This window comes from Carya illinoinensis, chromosome 3 (genome assembly GCF_018687715.1).
Source record: "Carya illinoinensis cultivar Pawnee chromosome 3, C.illinoinensisPawnee_v1, whole genome shotgun sequence".
NCBI classification, from domain to species: domain Eukaryota; kingdom Viridiplantae; phylum Streptophyta; class Magnoliopsida; order Fagales; family Juglandaceae; genus Carya; species Carya illinoinensis.
Window position 1 is genome coordinate 32547526 of NC_056754.1, and position 21559 is coordinate 32569084.

A 21559-nucleotide genomic window follows, 5' to 3' on the forward strand; every position below is an offset into this window, starting at 1 on the left:
TCTTGCTGCCTAGTTTGCCATATATTTTCTTACGTACGGGTAGAAAAGTAAAATTAGGATTACAAAGGCTAGTTAATTGGTGACCACCCCTTTGTTCAAAAAGCTTTACCGCATTACGTCCACACATTTCCAAGTGTCAGCTAAGGGGGATAGTAAAGCATATTCCTCACAAGTGTAGGTTTGCAATTTTTAGTTCAAACGAGGCGGAGTTTTGCAAAACGTGGAGCCCTCCAACTCGTAAGAATTGTTGGTCACCCATTTGCAGAGCCAATTTAGCACCTGTCCAAAGACCTCATTCACCACATCTCCAAACTGGTCCATAAACAAGGCCTCAAAGCTACACGAAAACCTAAGTATTCAGGAGATTCTTGCGGTTGAGATGTCGGCTATTCTTTGGGTGGTTTCTCCGAAGGAGAACGCTCAGTCTCTGCTCAGTCTTATTCCAAGAAACGGCAGAAGGAGAAGGTGTAAATTCAACTCAAGACTTAGCTTATCTGCTTATTCAAATGCTGTTGCGAACCCATCGAGATCCTCGGAGGAGAGGGTGTATGAATTGGTGCTAAAGCAAGCAGCTCTGGTTAGAGAGCTAAGGAAAGAGAGTGCTCTTGATTTGGGGAAAACCATCGAGACTGATGGGACGACTGATTGGAATCTGTTGAATAAGGCTTACGAGAGGTGTGGCGAGGTCTGTGCCGAATATGCCAAGACTTTTTACTTGGGTACTTTGCGCGCGCTCTCTATCTCTGATTCTAAGCAATTGTGTCTAACATTCAAAAGGATAATGTTGTTATTATTATTGAATATTTTTAACCAAGAAGTTTTTTGGATCTGCGGAAGAATGTATTTGAATATTTCATTTTAATCTTGTCCACACATTATATATCTTTTTCTATAAAAAAGTTTCCTTTTATTTTTAACTTTTCTTTTCCAAATTGTTTCATGAGTTTAAGATTAATTTAACTGGTTGACGGGGGGATCAAGATTCTTTCGAATAAAAAAAAAACTCCATTTTATTTTTATTTTTCTTGCTATGCGTGAATCTTTTTCGATATGATTAAATATTAAACAAATGTTGGATATTCCTACATAAGGAATGTTCGCATGATGTATCAACTTCAACATATAATGTAATTGTAGACCGTTTTACCAGGTAAGTCTTGCCTGGAATTCTAAATTTCTTGGGCCTTTTGTCAGGTACATTACTTATGACGCCAGAACGCAGAAGAGCTATTTGGGCAATTTATGGTATGCGGGGTTATTCTTTATAGTTTGCAAACTCATTTTCTTTGGTCATATATTGAATGAATCCTTACTGATTTTGATGATTTCTTGTAACAAATGCTTAATTTACTGATTTTGTGATATTATCTTTAGGCTATTAGAGTTGTCACTTAAAATCATTTTGAAACAGACGTTACAATATGCCTATCTGTCAAGTTCCACACCAACTATTTTTTTTCCTTTTTGATTGACACAACAACTATTTTTCGTTTATCTTGACGGATGAATTTTAACAATTTAATAAATAATAACTTATGTTTGAAATTGGTGGATGGAGTGACAATTTGACAGTTTGGAGTAATATTAAAAAATGAGTGGCAATTGCGATTAAAGTGTAATTCTTCGTTCTTTTTTACAAGTTGCAAGAAATGCCGTTAACACTATATATGAACAAATATAAAACTTCATCTTCTGCAAATAGTACACATTCTACGCACAATTTTGTGCCTTGGTTGCCAAGGGAAAGGCAAAATAAACACGACTCTTTGCAATCTATTTCTCGAAGCAACATCCCATCGCTCTCTTTGTTTGAAGACTCTCGTTTGGTTACAAGTTCAGAGGAGATGAGATGAGATATTTTGTTAAAAGTTGAATAAAATATTGTTATAATATAATTTTTTAATATTAGTTTTGTGTTGGGATTTGAAAAAGTTAAATTATTTATTATATTTTATATAGAAACTTGAAAAAATTGTAATGATTATATAAAATAAGATGAGATAGTTTGGTTTTTGTTAACCAAACTAGCCAGAAGAATTGTTGGCGACAATGTTATGTTATCTTAGGTTAAAGGCCTTCTGGGCCTAATAATACCATTCCCCTCTTATGAGTGGATATTCAGGAATCGAGTCTCAATGTGTAAATCTCACTTCTTGTAACAAAAAATAAAAAAAAAGAAAAAAACAAGAAAGAAAAATAAAAGAAACATGCTAATAAATAGTCCTGATTGAAATATGTCAATTTGTGTGTAGTGTGGTGCAGGAGGACTGACGAGCTTGTGGATGGGCCTAATGCTTCACACATTACACCCAAGGCTATGGAAAGATGGGAAAAAAGACTCACCGACCTCTTTGAAGGTCGCCCGTATGACATGTACGATGCTGCCCTCTCTGATACAGTCTCAAAGTTCCCTGTGGATGTACAGGTAATTCCTAAAAAAATGGCTATTTAATTCCCAAAATTTATCTTGGCTATATAGAATATCTGTATCTACTAACATTAGGCCAACTCAACATCGATTACTTGCTTCCTTGGACAGCCCTTCAAAGACATGATAGAAGGAATGAGGTTAGACTTGAGAAAATCAAGATACGACAACTTCGACGAGCTCTACCTTTACTGCTACTATGTTGCCGGGACTGTCGGACTCATGAGTGTTCCGGTTATGGGGATAGCACCAAAATCAAAGGTTTCAACCGAGAGAATTTATAATGCGGCATTAGCCCTTGGAATTGCTAATCAACTCACCAACATACTCAGAGACGTTGGAGAAGAGTAAGGTTCTTATAATGTAGAAATACCTTACGAAGAGTCCGTTGGCTTTTGTTTTTGGTCACTAACATTTATAATTCTGTTTGGATTTGATTGATGAAAGGGTTTTAGAATACACTACTCCTTTGGAGTTAAATAATATAGTTTGGATAAGAATGTTTATGTTTTCTTTCGGGATACAGAAGCGCTAACACCTTTTATGTGGTTTTCCTAGTGCTAGGAGAGGAAGAATCTATCTACCTCAAGATGAACTAGCATGTTCTGGACTTTCAGATGAGGATATATTTCGAGGCAAAGTGACAGATAAATGGCGGAGTTTCATGAAGGGGCAGATAAAGCGAGCGAGGATGTTCTTTGATGAAGCAGAGAAGGGTGTTGCAGAGCTCAGCTCAGCCAGTAGATGGCCCGTCTGGGCATCTTTGTTGCTATATCGACAGATCTTAGATGCCATCGAAGCTAATGATTACAACAACTTCACAAAACGTGCTTACGTAGGAAAAGCAAAGAAACTTGTCTCGCTTCCTGCAGCCTATGGTAGGGCACTTCTTGGCCCCTCAAAATTGGTCGAGTTGGTAAAGAGATGAATCCGTTAATTTGCCATGTTTTTACCATTCCTAGTTTTTTATAAGTATTTTTTGGCTTGGTATCGGAGAACGTAAAATTCTTTAGACCTTTGCTTAAAATATGTAAATTTCTTCGTTCGAAATTGTTGTAAAAAATTAAAATACCCGAAATCCCAATAAAATCTCAAAACTGAAAGAATGGAGAACGTGTATAATCGGGTTGTTTTCGAAAAATCATTGCACTCTTCTCTCCCAAACCCTCCTTCCTCCGATGGCTTGGAACTTCAAAATTCCCGACCTTTCTCAAATGGAGATCAGTTGAATCTCTTTCGAGTAGACCCAGCTCGTTCTTATTTTTGAGCTTCAATAGGCTTGTTAAAAAAAACCGCAAACATAAACCAACCCAACGAACCGAACCGAACTAATTGGTCGGGTTTTTGGCCTAGTTCTGTTATTTCGGTTTTGCATTTCATATTTTTTCATCATTTCTGTGGGGTTTGTGGTTTTCACCTGGACCTAGGGGGTGTAAAAGATTTGGTTTTAGGCAAATCTTGGAACCGAACTTATATACACAAGTTTTGAAAATTTAAGAACCAATACAAGTCGATTCTTCACTAAAATTGAAACTTTTGATTTTTCTAGTTTCGGTCCAATTTGGTTTGGCTTTTTTATAATTTATCGGTTACACATATGGTACTAAATAAGTTGATACTTAAGAGTCGGTTCCTCTAATGCTTATTCTCCTCGAAGGAACTTTTTTTTTTTTTTTTTTTTATAAGTATCCTCAAAGGAACTTCTTATTCCCCAAGAAACATTCATGAGCAGATTGTCAAATAGAAGAAATTGATAACAAAATACTCTTAAGTTATCTGGAATAAAAATATCTTACATTGAGTTATAAAAATAATTTGGAGTTGTCGACGTGTACAGGAAAACATATTTGTACATCTTGGTAGTGGGTAACTCCCCATGATCCATGTTGTGAGAAGTTATTAATTAACTCCCCACCACTGCCTGCAACTTTAGAGAAATTAATTAATTTCCCATGTGAAAACTCTTGAAATAAGGGTTTACCTACATTAAATTAAGAGTGTGGAAAAATCTACGTACAAAAGAGAAAAACTCTCCTCTCTCTCTACATTTCCTAGAAAACCATCTAAATCTCTTGATCTTGAAGCGTTGAATTTTTTAGGAGACTCTAAGCGACATAGAAGTGCAAACAAGAAAGTGATATGGGTTGTAAAACTAGCAAAGATTCGGCCTTGTGAGAATTTCACTCATTGAGGTAATTCAAATTAATCTTATTTAACATTGGTATCACGACCAAATCTGATTACGTGTTATTATTTGATGCTTTGAAATGAGTGTAAAAGCATGTAATTAATGATATACTATGATTGTTTATGTTTCAAATTTTTCATTAGAGTATACGGTATGACATGTTTAATGTTGAATTATTTACATAAAAAAATTCCTTATAATGTCATAAACATGTTTATTAAATTTGGTGAAATTTTGTTGCATATAGAAGAAGAAATTTGAAACCCTAGTTTTAAAACTTCATGTTTGGACCGTGGCTTTGAGCCAAGTTTTAAATAATTTAAATCTTATTTTTTGGAAATAGATTTTATATGGTTAGAAAGCTCGGTTCATAAGCTTTAATTTAACATATCATATGCTTAATTTGGACTTAGTATGAGTAAGTTATGAACGATTGAAAATATGTGGTCAAAATAAGAAAAAATTAGAAATTTAGGTTGAGGAAGAAGACGATGAATAATGCTTTTTAACCCAATACTGCTCTTGGTCATGGAGAGTGTAATCCACCCTTCCACTTGTGGTCCCATTTTACTCATTTTATTGACAAAAATACATATAACTAAAATTTGTGTTTAGAAATCTGAAAACACTGTGAGAGGCAGAGGTGATGTGCACTCTCCGCCATGACAAATGAAGCAGAGTCAAGATAGTCTCTAGAGCCAAAACAAAGCCCACACGTGTAGGAGGCATGTGGGGCTGTGTGCAGAGGCTTCTGTTGTTCATTTTCTGACATGTGTGGCACGTGTACTCATGTGTTTGTGATGGGAACCAAGGCAGGCCTACTCTTAAAGATCCTTTGCAAGTTCCAGATGGGCCAATTACAAGATCGAGAGCCAAGAAGATCAAGGAAGCAATGCAAGGATTAGTACAAACCACTTGGGAAGAAGCTAGCAAGAGCCCAACACTCAAGATGGGCTTGAAAGAAGAAAAACCAGCTTTGATCCACTTGATCCAAGCTGTGGAAGACTTGACTTAGAAATATGGCCTTTAGATATTAAGGCTTTCAATTTGTTTAAAGGATTTTTATTATTAGTTTTGAATAAGTGGGCTAGAGGATGCTTAACCCACATATGTCTTACTTATTTGAACTAGGGTTTAGAAGTACTGTAGCATGAAACTGTTTACGCTACAGTACACGCGGCTACTGTTCACCAAAGGGCATTTTTGAGAGAAAGGGTCTCAAATTTTAGTCTAGGGTTTTATCATGTTTTGGGGAGGGTATTTAAAGGATGTAATCAGCCATTTCAAGGAGACATTATTTTATTTCGAATTTTAATTGTGAGTGAGTTTTCTCCTCTTGTTCTTAATTGAACTCTTGAACTTATCAAAGGTAAATCACAACCTTTGTGGCGTTCCTCCTCGTAATTTGGGTTCTTGAGACGGGATTTCAACGGGTCTAGATTTTGATATAATCTAGGTTCTTGAAACGAGTTCTCAACGGGTCTAAATTCTCCATCCATAGACTTGAGTTTGGCGTTCTTGGGTTTGTTTTTCCAATATTGTTGTTGGGTCTCAAAGCGAGTCGATTGGGGTTCACATCATTTGGTATTCAGAGCAAGGTTTCCAATCAGGTCTGATTCTATCTTTTATTTATTGCATCGTAAATTCTAGGGCTTCAATGTTCTAAGGTTCCAAAAAAAAAAAAGGGTGCAGAAATTCGTTTTTCCTTAGGCTGCCAAAATTTGCACCAGCTAGGGTTTGAAATTTGTAGGGTTTCATTGATTCCCTTCTATTTCCTTGTCATTTTTTATATGTTTGAATTCAATTGTTTGATTATCCCAATTGAATATTTCTGTTTGTGGATGAATTGTTGAGAAAAGAAAAGAAAAGAAAGGAAAGGAAAAGAAAAGAAAAGAAAAGAAAAGAAAGGAAAGGAAAAGAAAAGAAAAGAAAAGAAAAGAAAAAAAAAAAAGAAAAAAAAATCGTCCAAAAAAAAAAAAAAAAAAAAAAAAAAGAGGGGTAGAAAAATCCAAAATTTTTTTCTTGAGCCTTTCATCATAGGGGTTGTGCATCCTTCATTATAGTTGGTATCTTGTGTTACAGTCACTCTTCCATTCGTATAATTTCCGTGATTCTCGTGTCGTTTCTTTCCTTCCGTGTTTCTCTTGTTCTTGTTTCTTGGATCTAATTGCTAGTTGGGATTAAACAAGGTTGCTTTGTCTTGATTGAGTTCAATTAGTTCTGAAAGAACTTGAGTGGGAAAACTAGAGGTAAAAGGCAAGAGAGTGTGAGATTATTATCGAAAAAAAAAAAAGCCAATTCAGAGTGAAAAACACGAGTGGAGTGCCATCATTTGAGTGTAAACACGTAAGGGAGCGTGTGAGGTCCTTTTTTTCTGCTAACATTTTCTTTTAGCTGCACATTACAATGTCTCACCGCAGTGGCTCATCACCCAAGGGGATAGCAGATAACTCATTTGTGTTGCAAGCCATGCAACAACAGTTTGAGCGGATGAACATGCTATTGGGACAAATGGAGGATAGGATGAATCAACAACAAGCAGAGATTAGAAATTTGCAAGGTGGGAGACATCGGAGGCGACGTGAGCCTAGGGTTGAAAATGCATATGAGAATGAAGGAGATGATGAGGATGAGGAAGACCTAACATCTGAAATTGGGTTGGGTAGACATAGAGGAGTTAGGCGTGAAAGAGGATTTGAGGGGAACCTAGGGGGTCGGGATGGTGTCGATAGAGACTTGGGGAGCATCAAAATGACAATACCATCTTTCCAAGGTAGAACTGACCCAGAGGTTTATCTAGAGTGGGAGAAAAAAATAGATTTGGTATTTGATTGTCATAATTACTCTGAGGAGAAGAAAGTAAAGTTGGCAGTAATTGAATTCACTGATTATGCTATTATTTGGTGGGATCAATTAGTGACCACTAGGAGAAGGAATCATGAGAGGCCTATAGAGACATGGGGAGAGTTGAAAGCTCTCATGAGGCGGAGATTTGTACCTAGTCACTACTATAGGGACCTTTATCAAAAGCTCCAAAATCTTACACAGGGGTCTAGGAGTGTGGAGGATTACCATAAGGAGATGGAAGTGGCTATGATTCGGGCTAATGTAGAGGAGGACCGGGAGGCCACCATGGCTAGATTTTTGAGTGGTTTGAATAGAGATATAGCCAATGTAGTTGAATTGCAACATTATGTGGAGATAGAGGACATGGTGCACATGGCTATGAAGGTGGAGAGGCAATTAAAGAGAAAAGGGACAGCAAGGTACACTTCGGTTCCTAGCACTACTTGGAAATCAAAGTGGGATAGGAATGATCCTACTGAAGCAAAGAGAAAGATCGAACCACCTAAGGGCAAAGATGAGGGACCTAGCAGCAAAGCCAAGGTAGAATCTCAACCTTCAAGGAATAGAGATATTAAATGTTTTAAGTGTTTGGGTTCAGGGCACATTGCTTCTCAATGTCCAAATAGGCGAGTGATGATTATGCGTGACAATGGGGAGGTGATGACTGAGAGTGAGGATGATCGTGATGGAGTGCCCGAGTTAGTTGATGCTAGTGATGACGAAGGAGTGATATATGCTGTGAGTGAGTCTCTTGTTGCTAGGCGTGCTCTCAACACACACATTAAGGTGGATGATGCCGAGCAACAGAGAGAGAACATTTTCCATACTAGATGTCACGTCAACAGCAAAGTATGTAGTATGATTATTGATGGAGGGAGTTGTACTAATGTGGCTAGCACTACTTTGGTTGAGAAATTGAATTTACCAACCTTAAAACACTCTAGACCATACAAATTGCAGTGGTTGAATGATTGTGGGGAAGTTAGGGTGGATAGACAAGTGTTAGTTCCTTTTTCAATTGGAAGGTATCAGGATGAGGTGCTTTGTGATGTTGTGCCTATGCATGCTGGCCATATTTTGTTGGGGAGGCCGTGGCAATATGATAGGAGGGTGACACATGATGGGTTCAAAAACATGTACAGCTTTGTAAAGGAGGGTAAAACAATCAAGCTTGCTCCTTTAACTCCAAGCCAGGTCTATGAAGACCAATTGAAACTGAAAAGTGAGGTTGCTCAGAAAAGAAAGAGTGAAAATGCGAGTGATCAAAAAAGAAAGAGTGAAAATGAGAGTGATCAAAAAAGAATGAGTGAAAAAGAGATTGAGCAGAAAAGAAAGAGTGATAGTGAAAATGAGCACAACAAAAAGAGTGAAAAAGAAAGTAGAGATGTGGCTGAGAGTAGAGAAAAAAGAGTAGAGCCACGAGAGAAAAAAGAAAGAGAGTCTGCAGAGAGAAAAGGAAAGACAAAAGTGAGTTTCTATGCCAGAGAGAGTGAGGTTAAGAGGGCTTTCTTCGCAGATCGCCCTATGATTTTTCTTGTCTATAAAGAGTCTTATCTTACTCTTGATGACACTCACCAGTCTCTTCCTAGTTTGGCTATCTCCTTGTTGCAGGAGTTTGATGATGTATTCCCAGAGGAGATGCCTAATGAGTTGCCACCCATTAGAGGCATTGAGCATCAGATTGATTTTGTACCTGGAGCTGCTATTCCAAACCGACCAGCCTATAGGAGTAATCCAGAGGGAGACAAAGGAACTTCAGAGGCAAGTTGAGGACTTGATGAGCAAGGGGTACGTGAGGGAGAGCATGAGCCCATGTGCAGTACCAGTGCTATTAGTGCCAAAGAAGGATGGGACGTGGAGAATGTGTGTTGATTGCAGGGCGGTCAACAATATTACGGTAAAGTATCGGCATCCCATTCCTAGATTAGATGATATGCTTGATGAATTGCATGGCTCTTGTATTTTTAGTAAAATTGATCTTAAAAGTGGGTACCATCAAATTAGAATGAAAGAGGGTGATGAATGGAAAACTGCTTTTAAGACAAAGTATGGCCTTTATGAATGGTTGGTTATGCCATTTGGACTTACAAATGCGCCCAGTACTTTCATGAGATTGATGAACCATGTCCTACGTGCATTCATTGGCAAGTTTGTGGTTGTGTATTTTGATGATATCCTAGTGTATAGCAAGGACTTAAATGAGCATATTGAGCATTTGAGATATGTGTTTGATGTGTTGAGATGTGAAAAGTTGTATGCTAATTTCAAGAAATGTACCTTTTGCATGGAAAGAGTTGTTTTTCTTGGATATGTTGTTAGTACAAAGGGTATTGAGGTGGATGAAGAGAAAGTCAAGGCCATCAAGGAGTGGCCAACGCCAAAGAGTATCACTGAGGTAAGAAGCTTTCATGGTTTAGCTAGCTTTTATCGGCGTTTTGTTAAAGATTTTAGCACCATTGCTGCACCACTCACTGAAGTCATTAAAAAGAATGTTGGGTTTCATTGGGGGGCTACTCAAGAGAATGCTTTTGCCACCATTAAAGAAAGGTTGTGCTCTGCACCTGTGCTAGCATTACCTGATTTTAACAAAGCTTTTGAGATTGAATGTGATGCCTCAGGTATAGGGATTGGAGCTGTTTTGATGCAGGATAGGCGGCCCATAGCTTTCTTCAGTGAAAAGTTAAGTGGGGCCTCACTCAAGTACCCTACTTATGACAAAGAGCTTTATGCTCTTATTCGTGCATTGGAGACTTGGCAACACTACTTATGGCCTAGGGAATTTGTGATCCACACCGATCATGAATCATTAAAGCATCTCAAGGGTCAAGGTAAGTTGAATAAAAGGCATGCTCGTTGGATGGAATACATTGAGACATTTCCATATGTCATCTGTTACAAGCAAGGTAAGGAGAACATTGTTGCTGATGCTTTATCTCGAAGGTATGTACTTCTTACTTCTATGAGTGCTAAGATGCTTGGGTTTGAATACGTAAAAGACCTATATGCCGATGACGCTGACTTCTCTAATGTGTACGTGGCATGTGATAAGGTGGCATTTGGTAAGTTTTACAAGCATGAGGGTTACTTGTTTAAAGAAAACAAACTTTGTGTGCCAGGTTGTTCCATGCGTGAATTACTAGTGCGTGAGGCACATGGTGGTGGATTAATGGGACACTTTGGTGTCAAGAAGACTTTGGATATTTTGCATGAACATTTCTTTTGGCCTAAGATGAAGAGAGATGTCACTCGCATTTGTGGCAGGTGCATTACATGTAGGAAGGCCAAATCTAAAGTGTTGCCACATGGGTTGTATACACCCTTACCCGTTCCTAGTGAACCATGGGTCGACATATCTATGGACTTTGTTTTGGGGCTACCTAGGACCAAAAGGGGTAGAGATTCTATTTTTGTGGTTGTGGATAGATTTAGTAAAATGGCACATTTCATTCCATGCCATAAAACAGATGATGCCACAAACATAGCTGACTTGTTTTTCAGGGAGATAGTGCGACTCCATGGTGTTCCCAGGAGTATTGTTTCTGATAGGGATGTTAAATTCCTTAGCTACTTTTGGAAGGTGTTGTGGGGGAAATTGGGTACCAAGCTCTTATTTTCCACTACTTGTCATCCGCAGACTGATGGTCAAACTGAAGTAGTTAATAGGACCTTAACTCAGCTTTTACGCACTGTTGTTCATAAGAATTTAAAAACTTGGGAGGATTGTTTGCCATTCATAGAGTTTGCATATAATAGGACCATGCATACTACTACTTCATATTCTCCTTTTGCAATTGTTTATGGATTCAATCCGCTTACCCCTTTAGATTTGATGCCTTTACCGGTTGATGGCAGGAGTAGCTTGGATGGACAAAAGAAGGCGGAGTTGGTGAAGTCACTCCATGAGAGGGTGCGGCTTCAAATTGCGCAAAAGAATGAAAGAGTTGCTTCCCAAGCCAATAAAGGGCGAAGGCGTGTCATCTTTGAACCTGGAGATTGGGTTTGGGTTCACATGCGCAAAGAAAGATTCCCAGCTCATCGGAGGACTAAGTTGCATCCTCGAGGAGATGGACCTTTCCAAATCCTTGAGAAAATTAATGACAATGCCTATAAAGTGGATCTCCCAGGTGAGTATAATGTGTCTGCTACTTTCAATGTTTCTGATCTTTCTCCTTTTGACGTAGGTGAAGATTCAAGGTCGAATCCTTTTGAGGAGAGGGGGAATGATGGGAACCAAGGCAGGCCTACTCTTAAAGATCCTTTGCAAGTTCCAGATGGGCCAATTACAAGATCGAGAGCCAAGAAGATCAAGGAAGCAATGCAAGGATTAGTACAAACCACTTGGGAAGAAGCTAGCAAGAGCCCAACACTCAAGATGGGCTTGAAAGAAGAAAAACCAGCTTTGATCCACTTGATCCAAGCTGTGGAAGACTTGACTTAGAAATATGGCCTTTAGATATTAAGGCTTTCAATTTGTTTAAAGGATTTTTATTATTAGTTTTGAATAAGTGGGCTAGAGGATGCTTAACCCACATATGTCTTACTTATTTGAACTAGGGTTTAGAAGTACTGTAGCATGAAACTGTTCACGCTATACAGTACACGCGGCTACTGTTCACCAAAGGGCATTTTTGAGAGAAAGGGTCTCAAATTTTAGTCTAGGGTTTTATCATGTTTTGGGGAGGGTATTTAAAGGATGTAATCAGCCATTTCAAGGAGACATTATTTTATTTCGAATTTTAATTGTGAGTGAGTTTTCTCCTCTTGTTCTTAATTGAACTCTTGAACTTATCAAAGGTAAATCACAACCTTTGTGGCGTTCCTCCTCGTAATTTGGGTTCTTGAGACGGGATTTCAACGGGTCTAGATTTTGATATAATCTAGGTTCTTGAAACGAGTTCTCAACGGGTCTAAATTCTCCATCCATAGACTTGAGTTTGGCGTTCTTGGGTTTGTTTTTCCAATATTGTTGTTGGGTCTCAAAGCGAGTCGATTGGGGTTCACATCAGTTTGTGTCTAAAGTTGTTGAAATATAAAGCAGAAAAAATAATAATTTTTTTTTAAATTATTTTTCGGACACTAGTCATAATTTCTCAAGTCTAATTTTTTTATGTTATGTGAATATTTACATAGATTAGTTATAAATGCATCTATTGAATCATTATTAAATGCATGTCTCTAGATTTGATAACCTATTAAACCCTTCTCTTTAGTTGAGAATGTGGGCTCTCTATCCATTAAACCATCATGTATACCGCTGTAATTGAATGTTTGAGTTCTTAGTAATGTTGCATGTGTCAGGGCTTCTGGTTAGATGGATATAGTTTGGAACACACACTCTGTGGATTGCTTGTAATAGGGTTATTGAATTCCTAAGATTGCTTTAATATGTGAATCTGGAAAATGTGACTTGGTGGCCTTTGTGTGTGATTTTCTTTGGTCTCTTTTATTGTTTTGACATGAAAATTGCTAGAGACTAGTAATGAGTAAGTTGGAGGGTGTGATGAGTGCACAAAAGTGTAATCTGAACATTGCTTTTACGAGTTTAATTGCTAGATTATATGTGTTATTTAGGCATTTTGATTATGTTTTTCCAAATTAAACTTCAATTTCATAATGCCCAAGTTTTGATTCAGTGTCTAATGATTTTATTTTAAGAATAAATTTAAAAATGATTAAGGTGAAGTCTGGCTAAGAAGGAAGAAGAGAACAATCAAAGGAGAATTCATACGTCCAAAGTCAAAGAAATTTGAGTCATAAACAATGAAGGAAAGAGTAATTAATGAAAAATATTCGGAATCCGCAGCCTCTTTGAGTATCTGTTAGTATTATGGTCATATCTTCCTCTCCTGATATCCGACTGAGGCAATTAATTCAAGTAGCGTTAGAAAGCTAACTCAATGGGATACATTTTTTCTAGAAATAGAAATTTTCTAATTCAGCCGCTTATTAAGCAAGAAAGGGCCCGTAATACGCACATGGAAATCTAGAGTATTACCTACCGAGTTTGCACGCGATTTTCTTTCCATATTAGGGATAGCTCATGAAAAGGGACAAAAATAGATAGCCAAGGGGCAGAAAAGAAAAGTTATTTCTGGTTTTTGGGAGAGAGGATGTTAAGGTTTGGAGAAACTCATCTTCTAGAAAAAGAATTATTCTTCTTTCGAATAGGGAGCTAATTCCTTGGTGAGGCTAGGGATGAACTTGTTTGAATGATGATGATTTGAATTCTATCGGATTCATGTAATAAACTTTCTTGTTGATACAATTCTTGTTTATCATCTCTTATTAATCTTTCTTGTATTTGGATAATTTTACAACTAATACTTTTCATAGATTCAGTCATGTTTTCTCTATGAGATTGTTGAGGTGTTTATGATCTGGTTGTTGTTGTGAAATTTTGCAAGTATATGAAATCGTACCAAGTAATATGATGATAAGAAAGATGTCGAACCCACGAGGACTATTTATCTATTAACTATTGAAATTTTTCTAATTCTAAGTTATTTGAAAATAAAAAAAGTGACGGATTTTGAATTAGAAAATCAGCAACAAACTAAATTAAATCAACAACTGAAAAATTGATCAAACACTTGAAAAGAATAAGATTTTATCCAAGAAGAAAACACTAAGGCATCCAACTCACCTAACCAATCAAATCCCAAATCCTAACCATACAATCATCAATTATCATCCTATTTGATGGCAAAATATTCTAACTTATCTAAGACCCTCTCTCGAGTACAATTAGAATTACTCCACATACGATAACCTACGATATATCTATGAAAATTTAAAAGCATTTGAGCATATTAAGATTAATAATATTTCACATAAAAGCCGCACAAATCACGTTGGCACATTCGTGTATTTCGTTCAATTCATGGTATACATCATACGAAGCTAAACTACATGCATCATCTCTCAAATTAACATGCAAAATAAATCATTCAACTATTGGCCAAATAGTTGAAGGCATTAAACTCAATGATGTATACTAAAAAAGAATGATAAAATTGTGATCACAACAAAATAAGATTCGAGATTGTCATAAAAAGGCTACATCATAGCCTTAGCAATAGAAACTAGTTCATAATCTAATCAAAATAAACCATAATAATTCAGAAATTCATAATGAGAATTATACAAAGAGAAGATTAAAGAATTAAGAAGGAAACTCTATGTAGATCGAGAATCTCTATTGTTGATGAACTTCAATTCTGCAGATTTTTGACCTCCTACTTGAAGCACCGTTTTCTCTTTGAAGATGTTTATTTTCGGCTCTAGCTTAGACATGAAAGTTGTAGAATTTTTTTTTTTTTAACTTTCTGTAGACATCAAAATTACTCTTATTGGAGTTGTCTACGAAAAGTTATTCTCCAAATACCGAAGGGTACTTCAAAAATTTCAAGAAATGAACGTTTCTTGTTCTCTTGATGACTCCTTCAATTTCCATGACTCCTTCAATTTATTTATTAAAAAAAAAAGAACTAAATCAATAAAAACTCTAATAAATAAGAAAATCAAACACAAACTAGTATAAAATTAAGAATAAAAGTATGACAAAACTTATATAGAAATTAAGCACATTAGCTGTTGATCTTATTGGCGTGATTCTTGCTACAGTATTGCTATTAAGTATATTGTCATATTTGAATCTAAGTCTACTAGGATAACAGTCTGTGCTTTCAAAAGAATAATGGTTTTCAAGAATTACATTTGAACAAATTAGTTATAAAGATATATTTTGATATTAGAGAGTTTGGTGTTACGATCTCTAATTGAGCATCCAAATGAATATGATATTAATAGAATTATCAAGTTCAAGTAAGGGATTTTCAATGCTTCATTGCTTTTAATTTTGGTCAAACCTTTTTATTATTACGTTTCGGCTTTTCAATTTATTTCTTTTCAGAAAGAATTTGTCTTACATTGCTACTTTGATTTTTGTTTTCTTAAATTTTTAGTTTCTTTATTCTTTTTGCTATTTTTTTTTTTTAATTTGGATCTCTATGGAATCGACACCCCAAAACTATGCTAAAATTACCGCGTTATTCTTTGAGCATAATCAAGCCCTTCACCATGAGTCGGGCCTTATACTTGTCAATTGATCCATCTACCTGACGCTTAATTTTTAAAACCTATTTGTTTCCAATAGATTTACACCCAAGTAGAAGATCAACTAACTCTCAAACTTTATTGTTTGCCTTAAAACTCATCTCATCTCTCATAGCAGCCAACCCTTTATTTAAAGCAGGTGAACATAGTGAAGAAGGTTTATCAAAGTCACACAAAGCACACATGAAAGATTCCCCTTCAATTTCAAAGCGATGACGAGGAATGGTTCCACATTCGATTCTACGTAATTGAGACTCTTGTGAGTTACTTTCTACTGGTATACTCCCACTAAGAGGCAAGTCACTCCCACTGTCTTTTAAGATTCTAGGATATGATAATTCTCCACCCTCACCAAAAGATGGTGAAACTTACTCAAGCTCTTGCAACTTAAAAAGTTCAAGATCATTTTTTGCTTCACCAATATTGGAAAAATTATTCTCGATAAATGTAACATCATGTGACTATTTCTATCATCCCTATGTTAGGATGTTCACCAAACACTATGTAGACCTTTGAGGTCTCTGAACATCTTATGAAGATATGCTTATTTGCTCCAGGACCAAGTTTCCCATATTATGATTACTTGCTGAACCCCAAGGCCACTAATGTTCCAAATTTGAGATATTGGCAAGTTAGTTTGCACCATCATTGATCGAACTATTTCCAATAAGGTACGATTTCTCCTTTCTGCAACACAATTTTGTTGTGGTGTGCCAGAAATCGTTAATTGACTGCGTATCCCTTTTTGCTCACATAGTCCTTGAAACTTTTTAAACAAGTAGTCTTGACCCCAATCAGTTCATGGAATTTTTAAATTCCTTTCTTTTTGATTCTCAACCATAGCCACAAAGCGCTTAAAGCAGTCTAATACTTCAAAGCGATGGGAGATTAGATAGACATGGCTGAAACGTGAGTAGTCGTTTATAAAGGTGAGAAAATAAGAGGCGATGGCATGCCTTCACATTCATAGGTCCACAAATAATATAATGGACTAGCTATAAAGGATAAGATGCCTTAGGAGCCTTTCCAAAAAGTTTCCTACAAGCACTACTAGCTAAACAAGACTCACATACAAATAGACTTACATTAGCAAGAGACACCACTAAGCCTTCTCTAGCTAGTCTAGCCATTCTCTCTTTTCCTATGTGGTCTAGTTTAGTATGTCATTTCAATGAATTATAAATAACATCATCATCATTTGAAGCCATAAAAGAAAATGAGAAATTATCTAAATCCAACATAAAGAAACCATGTCCATACAAAGCTCTATCCATATAAAAGTCCAGCTGAGGGCCATCAAAGTGAAAAAGTAAAACAAAGTTCCAACATAAAAATAAATGAAAATAGATTACATGGAACATTAGGTGCATATAGCACATCATGAAGAAATAACAAGCTCCCTAGATGTATCTTGAGTTGGTAGGTGCCAACTCCAAGCACTTTCTCCCAAGTTCCGTTATCCAATATAACGTACTGTCTACCAACTGGTATTCTTCTATAATCTATGAACCCAACTCAATCTCAAGTTATATGTTTGGTTGCTCCTGTTTCTACAATCAATTCATGGATTGAGTGAACAACAAAAACATGTGAACAAAAATAAGTAATGAGAGAGTTGTGTTTAAGGGATACTTTCTTTGCCTCAGTGCACTCACGAGCGAAGTGTCCCACTTTTCTAAAGTTATAGTACTTCAATTTAGACTTGTACATGCCAGCACACTTGCCTCTGCTATGCTTTGCTACTTTTCCATTCCTTGGCCCAAGACTATTTATCACTCTAGCAGATCTCACATGTTGCTTGCGCTTAAGCCTGAATGCCTTGCATTTCTCAGCTTGGACAACAAGTAGAATATTATGGTACGCATCTATTGTGATGACCCGCTTTTACGTGTATTTTTACTGAAGGAGTGTTTTTAATTTAATTAATATATTAGTTTATTTATTTTAAATTAATGTATTTTAATTAGTTTTTAATTTATTTGATGTTGTGTTTAATTTATTTTAATCATTTTACGGTTTTAAAATCGTTTTCGGCAGATCTGTTTTTGGTTTCCAGAGTGAGGATTGGACCTCATTTTTTTTTTCTCTTTTTCTTTTCCCCTTTTTCCTTTTCTTTTTCTTCTTTTCTTTCTTTTCTTTCTTTTTCTTCTTCTTTCTTCCCCGTTTCCTCTCTCCCGTGCGCTGCCCCTTCTTTTTCCCCTTACTGTCGTTGCCACTTCGGTTGCCCATTGCGTCGCCGTCCGGCGGCTGTGTTGTACACAACCCCCACCATTCTCTTCCCCTTCCACCAGAGATCATCCCCACCAATTTTCAGAGCTATCGGAGCAGCCGTTAGCTACCACGAGCCCCTGGAAGTCACGGCACCTGCTCTGTTTTTCCCCTGTCGCCGGTTGCTTTCGCAGCCCAGAACCGCCACTCTCCGGTGGCGTGGCCTACACCACCCACCCAGTTTTCTTCCCCTCTCACCGGTGAACATCCCCACCAAGTTTCACCTCCATCCGAGCCACCGTTAGCCACCACGAGCTCCTCCAAGCCACACGGTTTTTCACCGATTCCGGCGCCGTCGCACCACCTCTACCCACCATCTCTTCACAGCTTCTTCCCCTACCTCTTGCCGACCTAAACCACCCATTTCCGGCTTTGATCCATTGCCGGAGCAGCTCCCACGAGCTCAACTCCAATTTGAGCTTTTTCCGCTTCCTCTGCCATTTCCACCGCCACTCACGGCCGAAACTCGTTTCCCTTAACTTCATAAATATCTCAAGACCATTCCCTATCAATTTCGTGCCTTGGTTTTTCACCGTTCGAAAGTGGGTAATTTATTACCCACGGCCGTAGTGTAAATTACACTGTTACGTTACTTTTCCTCCGCCGTTTGCAATGCTGCGAGCTTTCAAAAAATACCATATAGCGCAGTAAGTATTTTCTAAACTTCATTTTAGATTTAAATATATTATTACTTTTACAATAATTATTCATGACTGGTTGGTTATTCTGGACTGAGTCCGAGGAGTCGGGGGTTGGATGGAATTGAGGACGGAGTTGCTTGTTTGGTTGTCATGGATGTTTGGAAATTGTTGGTTAATTGGTGTCGTATCATTTGCATTGCATTGTGCACGCATATGCATGTGTTAAATGTTGAAAACTGGGTTTTCAAGCGAGAAATGTTTTATTGGTATATATGAATGTACAAATTGATTGGTTTGATTCAGAGGCATGTGTAGGGATGATGGTAAGTAGGGATGGTGGTAGAGTCTCACCTGCGATTCCCGCTTACGGTGCACGCGGCGTAGGGATGGTGGTAACTAGGGATGGTGGTAGAGTCCCACCTGTGATTCCCGCCTATGGTGCACGCGTAGGGATGGTGGTGAGCAGGAATGGTGGTAGAGTCCCGCTTGCGATTCCCGCCTACAGTGCTCTAATGGTTTGGTTAATGGGTCATTTTCTGGAAAAATGGCAAGACTGATTTTTGGGCCATTATCTGGGATAATGGCGAGGATATGATTAAAGGATATATTTTGGGCCAAATGGGATTTTTGGCGTGCGTGGTAAAAATATGATTTTATGGGTTGTGTGCATTGGCATCCTTTCATGCATATTGTTTGAGTTTTATATGTTTTTATCTGGTGGTGTTTGGATTTTACTTACCTGTGGCACTATTTTTAGTACCGTAAATTTTGGTGCAGAGTTCGAGGAAGAGGAGGAGGTTGAGCCCGAGGATGTGGCTCCGCCGGAGTTCTGAGTTGAAGTTATATCTTGTTATTGCTTTGAATAATATTTGTAATTCGTAATATTTTATTATTTACATTTTGAACAGTTTTGTATTATATTAAGAAAAATTCTGGTACTTAGTTATATGACTTTACTATCTGTTGCATGTGTTTTTTTAGTACATTTGTTGCTTTTACACACACTTGGCACTCGTCAATAGGGTGGTGACCCGCGATGTGACCATCCAGACTTCTCGATTTCCCCGTGTCCGGGCGTGGGGATTTGGGGGCGTCACAGGTGGTATCAGAGCGGTCCGGCTCCGGGTAAAACCACATGTCCCGTAGGTAGTACCAGAATATTTTTAAGGTTGTGTTTTGAAATTTATTTTAAGTAAAGTTGCTTTTTGACATGTTTTATATGTTTGAATTTATTTGAGCTAGTTTGCTTGTGTTTATTTATTTAGTTATGTTATTGCATGTTGGTTTCTTTTTGTTTTCTTGTTATGTGGTTTCGGCTTTGATTTTGGTTTTATGTTGTTGGTTTTAATCGTTTTTCTTAGAGGGGGTCAAGGGTTATGTTGTGGCAGGAAGACGGTATAATCGAGGATGCTATTATTAGGCATGAACATTTAATGTAGTAGGCTTGAATTTTTAGCGATGTGGTTTGCTTGTATGATGTTGAGGTCTAAAAAAAATGTCATGGTTTAGGCAATCTTTGTAAGGTGGGAACTCACGTAGCAATGAGGAGAGGAATTAGCTTTAAGTTGCTTAAGATGATTGAGGTCAAGTTTTTGTAGAATTTATGGAACGAGGCTATAGTATAGGAGAGCGTAGGTTCAACGAACTTTAAGGATATGTTTAAGGGAATTTTATTTAAGGTTTGGGGTCTTTTGCCGCTGTGACCTGGCAGCGCATTAAGAAAGAATTTAATGATCACTTCTTTCCCGCTTCCGTGAGGCGGCAAAAAGTAAGAGAGTTCTCAAGCTTGGTCCAAGGGAGCATGACCGTGGAACAGTATGCCCGAAAATTTATAGAACTTGAGCGATTTGCTCCCCACCTCATCGCCACGGAGGAAATATGAGCCGAGCGTTTCCAGGACGGTCTACATCCTGATATACGTCGTATGGTGGTCAGCCACCGGATATCCACTTTTCAGGATTTAGTGGATGTGGTCACTCTTGTGGAGCGAGAGAATAATTTGAGAATGGGCTCCCCTCCAGGACATAAGAGGCGGAGTTTTTATGGTGAAGTAAGTAGTTCAAGTTTGCTTCAGGAGTTTGTTCAACGGACCTGGACTCGACCATTAGCAGCCTCGGGAGTACGTATGGGAGGACGAGTGCCAGTTTGTGGAAGATGTAATAGAGCTCACGGAGGTGAGTGTCGTCTGGGTAGTAACCAATGTTTTGAATGCGGCCAGACGGAGCATCTTGCTCGTGAGTGCCCTGGTCGAGTTCAAGAAAGCCGTGGAGCTCGTCGCAGTGGTAGAACTAACCAGAGGCAATTAGCTCGGGCTCATGTACACAGTGACTCTTGGTACCGTTGGAGGTGAGGTTACGGAGACTCAGAATGCTGGAGTCATGGCAGGGATGGGTCTAATCTAATCTTTCATGATGAATGCCTTGTGTGGTTTGTTTTTTTTTATATTATCGAGGCTTGGAGAGAATGGCATGATCTGGATGATCTTTTAGGGAAGTAGAATAATTGAGTTCTTTGGTTTCGTAGAGTTTATGAAATGGTCTGTAACGTAGTAGGTTGTAGGTTCAATAGATTTCAATGATAGATTTTATGAAGTTTCAGCAAAGTTTTAAAGTTTGGGGCCTTATAGATTTTAGAAAATAAGTTTATGGTAATTAAGGTGTTAGGTTTGACAAGCTTTGGGGGGGAAATAATTAAGTTTCAAGTTTTAAATTTCGCTGATTTGGATGAGCAATTTGGTGGCAATTGGGGTTTTAAAATTTACAAGTTTTTAAGGTGAATGTTTTGGATTAAAGCCATCAATCTTAAGGATTTCAGAAAACGATTTATTATCTGTTAATGTTTTAGATTTTTAAAAGATTTGGGAGTCGATTGTTCTATTATGGGGTGTAAGCTCATTGATCTTAGAAATTCTAGAAATTATTCTTATTTGATTTAAGGTTTTAGAATTGTAGAGTTGAAGGACCAATTTATAATAAGAGTTGAGTTCTTAGTTTTACAGACTTGGTGTGGTAGCTTGATTTACTCTAGAGAATGATTAGTTTGCAACCATTAAAATGGGGTTTATCAGAGTTG

General features: G+C 37.6%; 1 protein-coding gene and 1 pseudogene across 2 annotated transcripts; both read left to right on the forward strand.

The window, feature by feature from the left end:
- Positions 1 to 149: 149 nt before the first annotated feature.
- Positions 150 to 3478, forward strand: LOC122304133 (phytoene synthase 2, chloroplastic-like). Of its 2 annotated transcripts, none has more exons than XM_043116217.1 (5): positions 150 to 719; positions 1195 to 1245; positions 2253 to 2425; positions 2504 to 2775; positions 2987 to 3478. In XM_043116217.1, the coding sequence occupies exons 1-5, from the start codon at positions 380 to 382 to the stop codon at positions 3354 to 3356; spliced, it is 1206 nt and encodes a 401-aa protein (XP_042972151.1). In that variant the 5' UTR covers positions 150 to 379; the 3' UTR covers positions 3357 to 3478. The 2 variants fall into 2 exon arrangements, with proteins under 2 accessions (XP_042972151.1, XP_042972152.1); XM_043116218.1 differs by having other exon boundaries at positions 157 to 719; positions 2540 to 2775.
- A 3985-nt stretch (positions 3479 to 7463) lies between these two features.
- LOC122304737 lies at positions 7464 to 12836 on the forward strand (annotated as a pseudogene).
- The last annotated feature ends 8723 nt before the right edge of the window (positions 12837 to 21559 follow it).

Excerpts from the sequence above, each read along its gene's own strand:
- LOC122304133 (XM_043116217.1), top strand. The coding sequence starts at position 380 with ATGTCGGCTATTCTTTGGGTGGTTTCTCCGAAGGAGAACGCTCAGTCT. Across the intron at positions 2,426-2,503 it reads AGTTCCCTGTGGATGTACAG|GCCAACTCAACATCGATTAC; the intron begins GTAATTCCTAAA and ends TACTAACATTAG. Across the intron at positions 2,776-2,986 it reads CTCAGAGACGTTGGAGAAGA|TGCTAGGAGAGGAAGAATCT; the intron begins GTAAGGTTCTTA and ends TGGTTTTCCTAG.